The following is a 13,191-nucleotide window of genomic DNA, read 5'->3' as shown; positions in this document are numbered from 1 at the left end:
CAGTGTGTCTCCCCCTCTCCTCCCCACCCCATTCTCTCTAAAAATCAGTGGGGGGAAATCCTCGGGTGAGGTTTAACAACGAAAAAACTTAGGGAATATCCTGAAATTTAGAAGAAAATTATGCAAGTGAAATTTTATTAGGGCATGAATTAATAATACAGCTCAGGAGCTGTTTGGTATTATTAAAAGTTTTGGGCACAGTGAAATTTTAAATCCTTAAAAGATAACTAGAAGTAGCCCTGGCTAGGTAGCTCAGTTGGTTAGAGAGTCGTCTCCATACGTCAAGGTTGTGGGTTCAATTCCCAGTCAGGGCACATACAAGTATCAACCAGTGAACTTGTAAATAAGTGAACAACAAATCAGTGTTTCTCCCCCTGTCTTCCTCCTTTCCTCTCCCTCTCCCCCTTTCCCTTCCTCTCCCTCTCCTTCCCTTTCTCTCTAAAACCAATAAATAAGTTTAAAATTAGAAGTGTATACAGCACTAAGTTGCTAGGAAATTAAAATAAGATTCTGATGTAAAACACATGCTTTTTTTCTTGTGCTTAATGGTTGGTCTTTTGTGTAGCTCAGGTATTTGCCTACAAACAGTTTTCCTTCTTCCAGTTCCTCGTCTCTTCATTTTGAAAGACATGGTCAGGCGTCTGCAGGAGCTCCGACACACTGAGCAGGTGCAGAGAGCCTATGCGCTGAACTGCGGGGAAGGCGCCACAGTCAGCTATGAAATCCAGATTCGGGTACTGAGAGAGTTTGGCCTTGCTGATGCTGCTGCAGAGCTCTTGCAGGTGGGGAACTGCATTACACTGTTTCAAATCGGGAGCCTGGATCCTTCTTCAGGCAGTATTGTAGATGTGGCGGGAGCTCTCACAGCACGGGTCTTTTTCCTAACCCTCTCACTGCCTCTAGTGTGTTAACTTGCCTTGAGGCAGTGGAAGCATGGATGTAGCAAGGGCTCTGGAATAAGAACTGGGTTATATCCTGGCTCTGCTGCTTACCAACCAGTTAATTAACCACTCCAAGCAGTTACTTAACCACTCCGAGCATCAGTTTCCTTATGTGTCATATGGATTGTTGGGAAGATAAGAGTTGCATTATTATAAAGCAACTTGTCTCTTGTATTGTAATAAACATATAAATGGTGACTACTAAAAGTTCGTGGTATGTATGTCGAACAGAAATGAAAGATGAAGTAGAAAATTCTGGCCCTCCACTGCTCTCCCTCCGGTCTGGTCACTAGATTTCAGGTTTTGGCCCCTGCCGTACTTGGAGGCCTTCCAGATGCCCCCTTTTTCTCTCCTCCCCTTCCTGCAAGAAATCTTTTGCATGATGGTTCACACCTATAAGCACTGGAATCAAGAAATGAGTTGTGTTTTTAACGAGCAGGAAAAACTCATTTCTAGTAATTATTGCAATGGCATTGGTTTTGCAATGAAGATAGAATTTGTAAAGTACAATAGTGTCCCCCCCAATCTTATCCACAGGGATACATTCCAAGTGCGTGCCTGAAACTGGATAATATTGAACAAATCCTATGTATACTATGTTTTTTCCTATACATATACATTGCTGTGATAAAGTTAGGCACTGTAAGAAATTAAAACAATAAGTAATAATGAAATAAAACAATTATAACAATATATAATACTATAATACAAGTTATGTGAGTGTGGTTTCTCTCAAAATATCGTGCTGTATGTACAGCATGGAGACCCTAGACAAGGATGATTCACATCCTAGGCAGGACAGGGTGGGATGATACCAGATTTCATCATTCTGCTCAAGATCGCTCACAATTTAAAACTTGCAAATTGTTTTTCTAGAATTTTCCACATAGTTTTTTTGGACCTTGGTTTACTGAGGGTAACTGAAACTGAGGAAAGCAAAACCTCTGACAAGGTGGGACTACTGTAGTCTGCTCAGAGCCACTAAATCAGAACCTAAAATAAAATTTAATTTCATCTGATCGAGTTGATTGAATTGTTTTCTTGCCACAGACTCCAAACCCCTTTAGCCTAAGTCTTCAAAGGGGAACATGGTATGTTGTTCTTAGGCAAGACAGTCGGCCATTTGTGGATTCCTGATTTTCATTATTTGTTATGGTTTCCATCCCTACAAAGAGAGTCTTATTTTATATTAATTTCTCTTTCTTTTGCCATTCTAAATGGTATCTTAATTTTACATCTTAAATTATATAAAAGTTTTATAATTTAAGTATTCCCTTACAGTGTTTATCAAAATAGTAGTCCATCTTATTTCCATATACTAGGTAAGGAGTAGTATTTTGTAGTTTTAATTTTAGAGTGCACATGTGTTGTCAGAAAATTCTAGCAGGATCCTCACCTCGGTCTTTTTTTCCTTTGGTGTTTATTGGTCATTTTATTTTCTTAGCAAAGACAAATTTGAATAAGATTTTATTTCCTTTTTTTTCATTATTACATAATCTTGCGAGAGATTACTGCCCTGCTTGCTGGAATCATCAGTGAAGCAGCTCTTTTTGATAGCTGTATGGTAGGCTACAGAGGCTACACTCTCTCCTTTTGTACTATTATTAAGGTAATTTTTTCTTGGAAGCTTGTGGCCTAGAAAAATATGTTATGCCTTTTATTGTTGCTGAGTGTGGTTTTCTTAGGTCTTCACTTAACTCTCTCAGCCTGTGAATTTTCATCTATGAAATCTGCTAATCTCTTGGTTTTTTTCTCTTTAATCTTTCTTAGAATCCTCACAAGTTCTTTCCTGATGAACGTTTTGGGGATGAAAGTCCACTCTTGACGATGAGACAGTCTGGGAGATGTCGTGTTAACAGCACCCCCACTGCAGAAACCATGTTTACAGATCTAGACTCTTATGTGGCCTTCCATCCACCCTTGCCCCCTCCACCACCTCCGTACCACCCCCCAGCTACCCCCATCCATAACCAACTCAAAGCAGGCTGGAAGCAAAGACCTCCCAGTCAGCATCCTTCACGTTCGTTTTCTTATCCCTGTAATCATTCGCTGTTTCACTCCCGAACGGCTCCTAAAGCCGGCCCCCCTCCAGTCTACCTGCCAGGTGTTAAAGCAGCGGCACCTGACTGTACCAACACCGCGGGACTGGGGAGACAGACGGTAGCTGCTGCCGCTGCTGCTGCCGCCGCCGCCACCGCCACCGCCACCGCCACCACCTCAGCAGCATCTGAGAAACAAGTGGTAAGTTAGCACTCCAGGAACCTACCTAAAAATAACAGTTTGTGGAATATTGGAAAGTAATTCCCTTGGCCCCAAGAGCCCTACTGGAACTCAGCAATGCCCAGAAGTGCTACTGACAAGCTGAAAGCATGGACTGAGCAGTATAGAAAAGAGAGACAATGTAGATGAGTGAGAAAGGACAGAGGAGAGACTTCAGATGTGTATGGTGGGCATCGTCAGGTACTGCCAGTTTCTTAGTGCTCTCTTCAAGCACATGTCTAGAGTCTGTCCCTAACGTCTACTCTGTAGAATCTATTATTCTACCAAATTCTTTGATGGGGCAGAAAGTATCCCATCAGGAACAATGTGACAGAAGACTTCCCATTAAGGAAAGCAGTCCTTCTGCCTGTCTCTGCCTCTAGAGGGCTGTCATCAGAACCCTCATTTGGGAACCACAGTAGCCAGCGCTAGTAGGTAGTAAACTCATCAAGAAGATTTTGCTTGATTTTTCTCTGCATTAGAGGTTGAATTTGTTTTATATAATATATTTGAAAAAACAAACAATAATGCTTTTTAAGTCTTCCTGCTCAGTCACACACTGTCAGTAGCATTTAATATAGAGAGAAATAAAAGACACATGTATTAGTCCAGGAAATCTTCATTAAAATGGGACTTTCTGGAATCTAGGGGCTAGTGTACACCTTGGGTCACATTGTGATCGTTCCTCACCTTATGCCCTTCTACCCACTCTCCTTGCTGTGCCTTCCCCCCAGAAAAGAAGAAATCACAAAGGTGGATCGTGTTTGATAAACCAAATTCCCATCCTGTTGGCCTGGCTCTCAGTTCTACAATTACAAAAGTTCTACTACTTTATGTTTTAAATAAAACTCCCCTTGAGGGTAGAAGAGGGTAAAGGGGGGATAAATGGTGATGGAAGGAGACTTGCCTTGGGGTACAGATGATGTATTGTAGAATTATATACACTGAAACCTATATAATTTTATTAACCAATGTCACCCTAATAAATTCAGTTAAAAAAACTCCCCCTAAAGGTAATTTATTTGTATGTTCATTATCGTTTTAATTATAATAATGAAAAATTGAAAACAACCTTAATGTCCAACAGTGGGAAAATGATTAAATAAGTCATCAGGACATGGAATATTACACAGTAATTTAAATAGTAATCTCAGAGAAAATTTGGTGACAGAATTATATATACACTAAATCTTGTTATAATTACTATATATGCAAAGAAAAAAAGGTGAAGGAAATACCTCAAAATGCCAACAGGTGGTTATCTTGGGGAAGGTTAGGGTTATTACTATTTTTTGCCTTTAGTTGTCTGTATTTTTATCATTCTTAAAAACAAGCATGTATTAGTTTTATAATGAGGAAACAAAACAAAATCAGTGAACATCATTTTTACAAAGGAGTCCTGGGCTGTATTCTTTTAACCCTCCCCTCTTTGTTTCTGTTTGCAGTGTACACAACCTGTGCTAAATGATCTAATGCCAGATATCGCCATGGGTGTGTCCACACTGTCACTGAAGGACAGGAGGCTTCCAGAACTTGCTGTAGACACAGAATTAAGCCAGTCAGTTTCTGAAGTAGGACCAGGGCCTCCCCAGCATCTGTCGTGTGCCCCACAGAGGCATATACACACGTCTCGAAAGAAACACACACTAGAGCAAAAAACAGATGCTCGAGAAAATCAGGAATATCCAGATTTCTATGACTTCTCAAATGCTGCTTGCAGACCTTCTACTCCCGCTCCTGGCAAACGTACCCCTTCCCCTTCGCAAGGTGGATATTTTGGTCCTGATTTGTATAGCCACAATAAGGCATCACCAAGTGGCTTAAAGTCAGCCTACCTACCTGGCCAGACCTCTCCTAAAAAGCAGGAAGAAGCTAGGAGAGAATATCCACTTTCCCCTGATGGGCATCTACATAAACAGAAGAACGAGCCGATACACCTCGATGTCATTGAGCAACCTCCCCAGCGGTCAGACTTTCCTCTGGCAGCCCCCGAGAATGCTGGCAGTGGTCTAGCACATGTCAGGGGACGGACAGCGGTAGAAACTGACTTGACTTTTGGGCTGACTCCTAACAGACCTTCACATTCTGCATGTAGCCCTGAAGCTCCAGAAGAGCGATCCAGTAGAAGACTAGCAGACAGTGAGTCCCTGGGCCACGGAGCTCAGCGCAATACAGATTTGGAAAGGGAGGATTCAGTAAGCAGAGGAAGGAGGTCACCAAGCAAACCAGACTTCCTCTACAAAAAGTCTGCCCTTTGAGAGCAACCTCCAAGTCGCCTGTGCCTGAGATGTGAAACATCCCATTTTATGATGTAACCCAGCAACTTAGAGACCAGTTGATTGATGCCAGCTGATAACTCAGTTTCACGTTATTTTATTCCAGTTTTTGTACATACATGTTTATTAGACATGGCATGCTAAGAGGGTTATTTTGAATGCTGCATCTGTCTATTTTGTGTTTGAACAATTGTGTGGGGAAGCATTTTTAAGAGCAAGCAAGCTGGCACTTTTTTTTCTCTCTTTACAGATGATGAAATTTTTTGCACTTGTACATTTATTTTATCTGTATTGATTTTATATCAGTATGTTAAACTTTATCGCCACATTTAAAGGACTATTTTCATACTTTTTGCATTTTACCATTCATCTACCAATTTCCACGTGCATTGGATTGCACACTAAGATGTATTTTCTTATGAAATAGTTCTGTGTTTATTTTTTAATTATAGAAATTCCAAAGAACAGCACATCAAAATGCTCCTCTCTTTTCAATAATTGTTTTGGTTCAGAAATCTTCCTGCTCAGTTCCTATTAATCTGTTGTCATTTTTTTAATAAGCCTTGGGAGCTGGTCTTCGTTTCTTCAGTGGTAATCCAATCAGGATCCTGGAGTTTTCTAGTTCAGTAGAGAACAGGAAGGAAAAAAGCCTTTTGTACCCAGGCTGAAAAGCTCTTGCTGTGTTCACAGTGTGGACTCTGTCCGAACCACTGCAGGTTCTGTTATATGGATTAGAGGATCTGAGACGAGATTCCAAAGAGATCAGAGTTTTTGGAATCCTAAAGCCGTGGAGATAGTAAAGTAACTTACAGGTTGCACTACGGGATTTCTGGTTCTGAGTGTCATCGGCTCTCCAGCTGACATGGGGAAATGACTGCTTGCTGCCTTCAGTTGTCTTGCGCTCTGTGAGAAAACAAAAAACAAAAGGGCTTCAGTCTTATGGATGTCACTTGGTGTTTGTAAGCATATGTTTTCTTTTAAATGTTTTTTAAAGTGTGTCTGAATTTTGGTGTCCTATAAAAAGTTGTATGATGCATAATGCTTCATCACCAAAAGAGAAAAACCATATTTTTCAGTGAAACACTACATGTCCTACTTGAACTCCACCGGGGACGCTGGTTTGGGATTTTACTGAACCACTGAGCACATGGGATCTTTTAAGATCCTCTCCCTTGGAAGGGCAATGTGTGAGCTAAGGACTTTCTTTTTACTCTCCAATGTAAATATATTAGTATTTGAGTTTTTAAATCACTTCAACATTATTTGAGCTTTCACTTTGTATTTTTACACACACAGCCGTAGCACTTAGAAGAAAAGAGACTTTCTGCACATTCCCTCATGTGAAGGATGTTTGGGAGCCTCTTTTATGTGTGTGTGTGTGTGTGTGTGTGTATATATATATATAACTATGAATCACTGACACTCACTCTAAAACTATGCAGGGCTAGGGAGCCTTTACAAGCTACCATATAAATGAATTACATGCACTTTTAAGTCAATAGGTTTCTATTGGGTGTCAACAACTCTGATTTCTCCCAAAACTGTAGATTCCCTTACAGTCTTTTCCTACTTTACCCTGTGGTATACACTCAGGAATAATCTGACATTTTAAAAAACCCGAGCAGTAGGTCATCCCAGACAGGAAACATCAGCCTGTCTGTGTATGCTGGCGCGCTGCTGCCTCTCCGTCTGTTCCCGACTTGTTAGCTGCTGCTGGTGCGTCGTCCTGTCATGATGTTGCGTACTGAGTGCCAGAGTTAACACTAACCTACTGTAAGGTCGGCCGTGCATCGCCTTTGAGGCTCCCTTTTTTAAAGATAGACAAACAGGACTGACTCTGTTCTCATTTTTAGGAGGTTTGACTCTATAATAGATGATGGTGTCTTTTGAAGCCAATCTCAGTCTGTCTCTCAGAAATGAAAATTGTTAATTCCATTATATTCCTTAATGTGTGTTTATATACCTGTGTTGACATGAATTATTTTGATGTAGTTTTAAATGTCTATTCTGAATTCAGACTGTACTTCAGATAAGAGTAAGTAGAGTTAATTTGGATGGGAAAAACTTTATCTTTTTTTTTTTTTTTTAAAGACAAGAAGTATTGGTGGCACACATGTATTTTTCTGAAAATTCATTAAATATTCTTTCATATCCCCAAAGTGTAATTATAAAAATAAGTGGCCGCTGTTCATAGTTTTAATTTATGAAGTTTGCTTTGAATCATTTAGTAGCTTACCTGGGTAAACTACATGTATAAAGAGAACTTGCTTTAATTATGGGATTGTGGACTGATGTGACTTGCAGAAGGTAAACAGATGTGGCTGTTGTGTGCGCTCCGGTAGGTGTTAGTGGACTTTCAGTGTGTCTTGTGAAGTGTGTTAATAGGGTAGGTTGAACAGCTCTGTGCCTCTGGCTTTTGAACCCATGTAGTCAATCTTTTTTAATGCCTACTAAGCATAAAATCTTTTCATGCAGCCCTAGCCAGTTTTGCTCAGTGGTTAAAGCATCGGCCTGCGGACTGAAAGGTCCCAGGTTTGATTCTGGCCAAGGGCACGCACATCGGTTGCAGGCTCAATCCCCCGCCTGGTTGGGCACATGTGGGAGGCAACCAATCGATGTTTCTCTCTCACATTGATGTTTCGCTCTCTCTCCCTCCCCCCTTCCACTTTCTCTGAAAAGCAATGGAAAAAAATATCCTCAGGTGAGGATTAAATAAATAAAATCTTTTAATGCTGTATAAGATAAATGTGAAGTCTGAGTAGGATTGCTCTCAGAAAAAAAGAACATGTATAATATAAAGTTTGGCCACAGGACCTGGCATTTTAGTCGGTGTAGAAACTTCATAAGAACCAAATCTCAGAATAACAGATCTTATCTGGAGGCCCCGGACAATCAGGCCGTCAGACAATCGGCACCTTGGGTGCCCACTTTGTTTAGGTTAGAGAACTACCATTTGGTCCCAGATCAGAAAGAGAACATCGGCTTTTCTTCAGGATACTGTTGGTCTTCTTATATTTTTCTTAGTTTTGTGATTTTGATGAATAATTTAAGTTCAAGGGCACCTGTTACCCCTAAGGGAAAAAAGCAGGAAAGGCAAAAATTATTCCTGAAAAATGATTGTTTGAATTTTCCACATACCATACTCTTTCTCACATGCCCTTCAGCCTTTTCTAGGTACATGTCCCTAGACCTAAGCTCTCCTGACATTTTGATAACCAGTTAGATTTTAAGGATTTTTAACGAGGTCCTTTTTATTTGAATAGCTTTTGTATAACTCTAAAACTTCACCTAATTCTTGGTTTTGCTCCCTCAAAAACTCTGCTTTTATTATAATTGCTATCCTTCATTGGGTTTTCTTTTGTTCAAGTTTTAGCAGTGGGCAATACTCGTCCACTGAATTAAGGTAATGATGCGAGTGTGAGGGAAAGAAATAGCATGTGCGGCAGCTGGGCCTGCATGTGTTGGTCTCTAGAGGGGAAGGGGTAACATTTCTCAGTAACTACTCAGCAAAATACGTATTTTTGTAATGTTTAATCTGCCTTTTAGGGGAAATGTGTTCCATGTAACACTTGTAAGATACTTGTTTTGCAATTCTAAGGCATTCATGTTTATATCTTAGGACTGAACTCAAAGGGAAGTGTTTATTTGACTTTTTAAAAATTATTTGATTGATTTTCAACTTTCTGTTGAAAGTTGTTATTAAAGCAGCAGTGATGGGTGCTATTCCCAATTCTGCAATGGTTTACTTCGTCTACTAAGTAATTTACTTTCAAACCTCATTACAGATAACCTTACTGAAAGAGTTACCATCACACCCTAAAAGGTATTTTTTTTTTACTGTTTTCTATCAACACTGTTGTATGAGCAACGTTTTATGAATGTTCAGTTGTCTTTTTGTCCGATAAATTGTAATAGGTGTTATGTAATTGTTGTATTGGCAAGCCTTTTGATTTTTTTTCCTCTAGAAAACTCAGACCGTATGGCAATCTTTCATATTCTGAATATTATAATGCTGTGGCTGTTTTCTATAGAAAGATTACTTGCAAGTGTGTGTCTTGAAAATAACTTCTTGTGTCTGTGTGTTTACGTGGGTTCTAAGAGATGAGATGAGCTCTGGAAGCTTCGTCGCGTACCTGCACATGACTGTGTTCCATGGGCAGGTGTCTGGAATTCTGCTCTTAGATGGGGTGGCTGAAAGGTAAAGGTTCCTGAACTTCACTTGCTGTTTATGTGCCACGCCTGAACTTCAGAGAGGTGGTACTTCTACAACACTGCATTTCTTGTGGTTGTGCTGTTACTGGTATAAAGTCAAGTGCCTTCAATGCTAAAGGCTCAGAAATTTTTCTTAAACTGATTTCATGTCCTATGCAAGTGTTTTCTACAACCTGCATAACCAGTACTTTGTAAAACTTGTTTACGCTTCAATTGTACATAGTGTTTTTTAAGGAAATATATAGTATTTTTATTTAGGTACCTCCAAACTTGAATTTGTCTGTGTGAAGCATTGTAAAACGATACATCTCTCTTTTGAGTATCATTACCGTTGTACAAAGGTTTTCACTGGTTCTATTTTTCTACTGTTACTGATAAGCATGTAACACTGACTTTATCCTACATATAGTTGGCATTTCAAATAAATGGCTTGTATAGAACCTGCTGAGTTGGATAGTCTGTTTTAGCAGTGTGGCCTGCGACCTTCAGTTCCAGAAGCGATTGTACCCTCTAGGGTAGAACCGGGAAGTTTTCTACGTGACCTCCCCTCTGTTTCTAGGATTTCCGTTATTCAGAGTTTTTTTTAAAAACTACTGTGGTTTTCTTGGAAATATGTTTTCATCTCAAGGTCATTACATTTTCTACTTTCTCATTGGGGCATTTCTGAGATATTTTATTTTACAAATTTGAGCAAAGTTACTTGCACAGGGGTCTCCAGAGGAAGCTCAACATTCCACCCATGTGGACCCAGCACCTGGAATTTGCCAAGTGCCATGGTCAGAGATCCAGGTGGATCCCAAGATTCACAGGCCTCAGAGACCTGGCTTAGAGTCTGAACTTTTTCTCTTTCACACTCAGGCTTACTAATATTTTTCTATTTGAAAGGGAAATGGAGTCATGATCTAGAGTCTAGGTTTCTGAAAAAACATGCAAAATAGAAAGTTCTCTAATTTCCATTTTTTAATTGCTATAAAATAGCTGTTGTTTAAATTTATTTTAATGATTTCACTAATAAGTCCCATCCTAGCATTTCGCCCTTCATGCCTCACTAAGGCAATTCTTATATTTTGTAACCATCTTAGATTTAACTGTGGAGTATCGAGATAAAATAAAAGCTAAGGTTTTTGTGAGTGAGCATCTTAAAAATCTGAAAAAGAAAATTAAGTCAACTTTCACGTCTTTACTTGTGGATTTCGCCTGGCAAAGTGAGTTCAGGCTGGCTTCCCCGCCACCTTAGGCCTTCTGGGTGCCTGAGGGAATGTTTGAGTCCGCTCTTCCCAGAGTCTGGGGCCATGGAGCCCCAGACAGAGCAGACAGGATACCCATTCTCAGAAACTTCAGAGTGTTGCTGGAAATGACTTTGTCCTGGAAACAGTCAGAATAGTACATAGCAGGAGATTATCACCGCTGAGGGGAAGGCCGGCTTGGCATGGCCCCGGAATGACTGAGGAGAAATACGCTGGTTTCAGAGCTGAGTACTTTTTTTTTCTTCAATCAGTGAATTAGGTACTATTTTCTCTAATCCTTTGTGCATTACATACTATTTTTAGTGCCATTTTACAAATGAGACAACCAAAGCACAGAGATATCTAGTAACTTGTCCAAGGTCACACAGCTAACAAGTTGACCGAGCCAGCTCTGAAAGTCTAGTGGCCCAGGCAGGGGGAACACGTGCGGGGGTGGAAGTGCGTGCACTCGTGGTACTCCTTCGTCCAGCAAACACGCATTCACCTTATAAATAAGCAAGCAGTGTCTACCTGCCAGACTGCTGGGTCCTGAGGGACGGTAATGAACAGGACAGTCACAGTCCCTCTGATAACAATTTTAGGGTCTCAAGGAAGAAAAGGCATTGAATAATTACTGAGGTAAGGCGGTCCCAGGGCTGGGGAGACTTCAAAATGCAGGTCAAGGAAGGTCAGGACCACAGGGCAAAGAGGAGCGGTTCTGGGGAGGCTTCCAGAAAGAGACGGAGCCTGAGGCAGGCGGGCTGAGCACTGGGGGGAGAGCTTTGTGCGGTCAGAGGTGGGTTGGACGCACCTTGTCAGCCCTCAAGCCGTTGATCTAGCAGCAACGGGAAGCTGCTGGGGGTTTTAAACAGGCACAGTGCAATTGGGTTCACGTGGTCCGTGTCACTCGGCTGAGCAGGAGGGGGTCAGGAAATCAGGCAGGAGGCTGGCGGCTCCCCAGAGAAGAGCCCCAAGAGCTCAAAGAGCCAAGAGGATGACTTCAAACATGAATCCAGTTCGGGCGCAGTATCTATAGGACTTGGCGGCTGGGGGCAGGGAGAGAACGGAGGGCATCAGATCCAGGGGAAGAGCAAGGGTTCAGTGCTGGTCTCCATCCCAGTCTCGCTTGGGGAGACTAAGCAGGATTCCTTTCTTGAAAGATTTAGAAAGCCCTCCCTGGAGTGGTTAAGATGCTGGAAGAGGGTTCAGTTCTGTCATTGACGTCAGCTAATTTACCAAAACAAAAATCCAAAGAAAGTCAATGTCTCTTTTACCCCAGGGCAAAATACAACATCCTGTGATTCAGCATCGTCTGTCATTTTTGTCCTGAGATTAACTGCTCACAGGTGCCCCACTTTAGTGAGGCCAGACTGGTAGAGTAAAACAAGCAGGGAGGGCCTGGGATCAGGTGGGTGTGCATTTGACCCTGGACTCATCAACTAGCTGTGGAACCTCAGCTTCTTGGAGCCTCAGTTTCCACATCTGTGAAATGGGGATGGACAGTTATACCCCTAGGATCACTAAGGGTGGACATGAGATCATGTACACAAAAGCTTGCGGCTCGTGCCTGTGCTCAGCAAACCTTTGGATGCATGAAGGAGCGCTCCCATTCGTGTATTTCACAGACGGTGGCGCACCCATCGTGTGGCAGGCATTGAGCCAGGATCCACAGTGGGGAGGGCAGATATTAAGCAAACAAACTCACAAATATTAATATATGCTCTTACAAAGTGAAATAGTGATTTGAACATGACCCACAACATGTCTCAAGTTTTTCCATTCAGCATGAAGAGGTCATTGGGGGGAGGGGATGCCAGGCAGGAAAGAGCAGGAGAGCCCCAGTCAGCAGCATTTGGTGGGCAGATGGACCAGGAAGAGCCTGGGGAATGAAGTCGGTGACTTGACAGCAGCTTAGTAAATGAACTGTGGGGAAGGTGCATTTATTATTCCAAAGCAGCCCTTTATCCCAGGTGCTATCCTGTTTTATTTTTGCTCCAGGCCTGTTAGGCCAGGTGAGCTTTCCTGAGGGAGCTGAGACGCCCATTCCCCTATACATGAAGTGCTGTGACGCTGACAGCCACCCCACCAATGTGTCCCTCAGCTGGCCTCTTACAATGAGAACAGCTGAGTGCACCGGGGGTGAGAGGGTATAGCAAGAGCACAGACCACTGTTCATCCCAGCGCCAGGGCTCTCAGCACCCACCAGACCCCAGGAAGGGGCCTAACTTACCCCAAGCACTGCTGGGGGTGGAATGAGGCTCAGTGCCTGGATCGCCA

General features: G+C 41.9%; 1 protein-coding gene across 2 annotated transcripts in view; it reads left to right on the top strand.

The window, feature by feature from the left end:
• Window positions 1–10,128, top strand: part of BTBD7 (BTB domain containing 7) — a 62,635-nt gene extending 52,507 nt beyond the window's left edge. For both annotated transcript variants that reach the window (XM_081128489.1, XM_081128488.1), the window contains 3 exons: window positions 604–782; window positions 2,712–3,182; window positions 4,646–10,128. In XM_081128489.1, the coding sequence (XP_080984615.1) occupies window positions 604–782; window positions 2,712–3,182; window positions 4,646–5,458 (1,463 nt within the window). In that variant the 3' untranslated portion in view covers window positions 5,459–10,128. The remainder of the gene's footprint in view (window positions 1–603; window positions 783–2,711; window positions 3,183–4,645) is intronic.
• The last annotated feature ends 3,063 nt before the right edge of the window (window positions 10,129–13,191 follow it).

This window comes from Miniopterus schreibersii (assembly GCF_964146895.1).
Source record: "Miniopterus schreibersii genome assembly, chromosome: 1".
NCBI lineage: Eukaryota > Metazoa > Chordata > Mammalia > Chiroptera > Miniopteridae > Miniopterus > Miniopterus schreibersii.
Note: the sequence above shows the minus strand (reverse complement) of the source record. Positions and strands in the feature narration are given on the sequence as shown.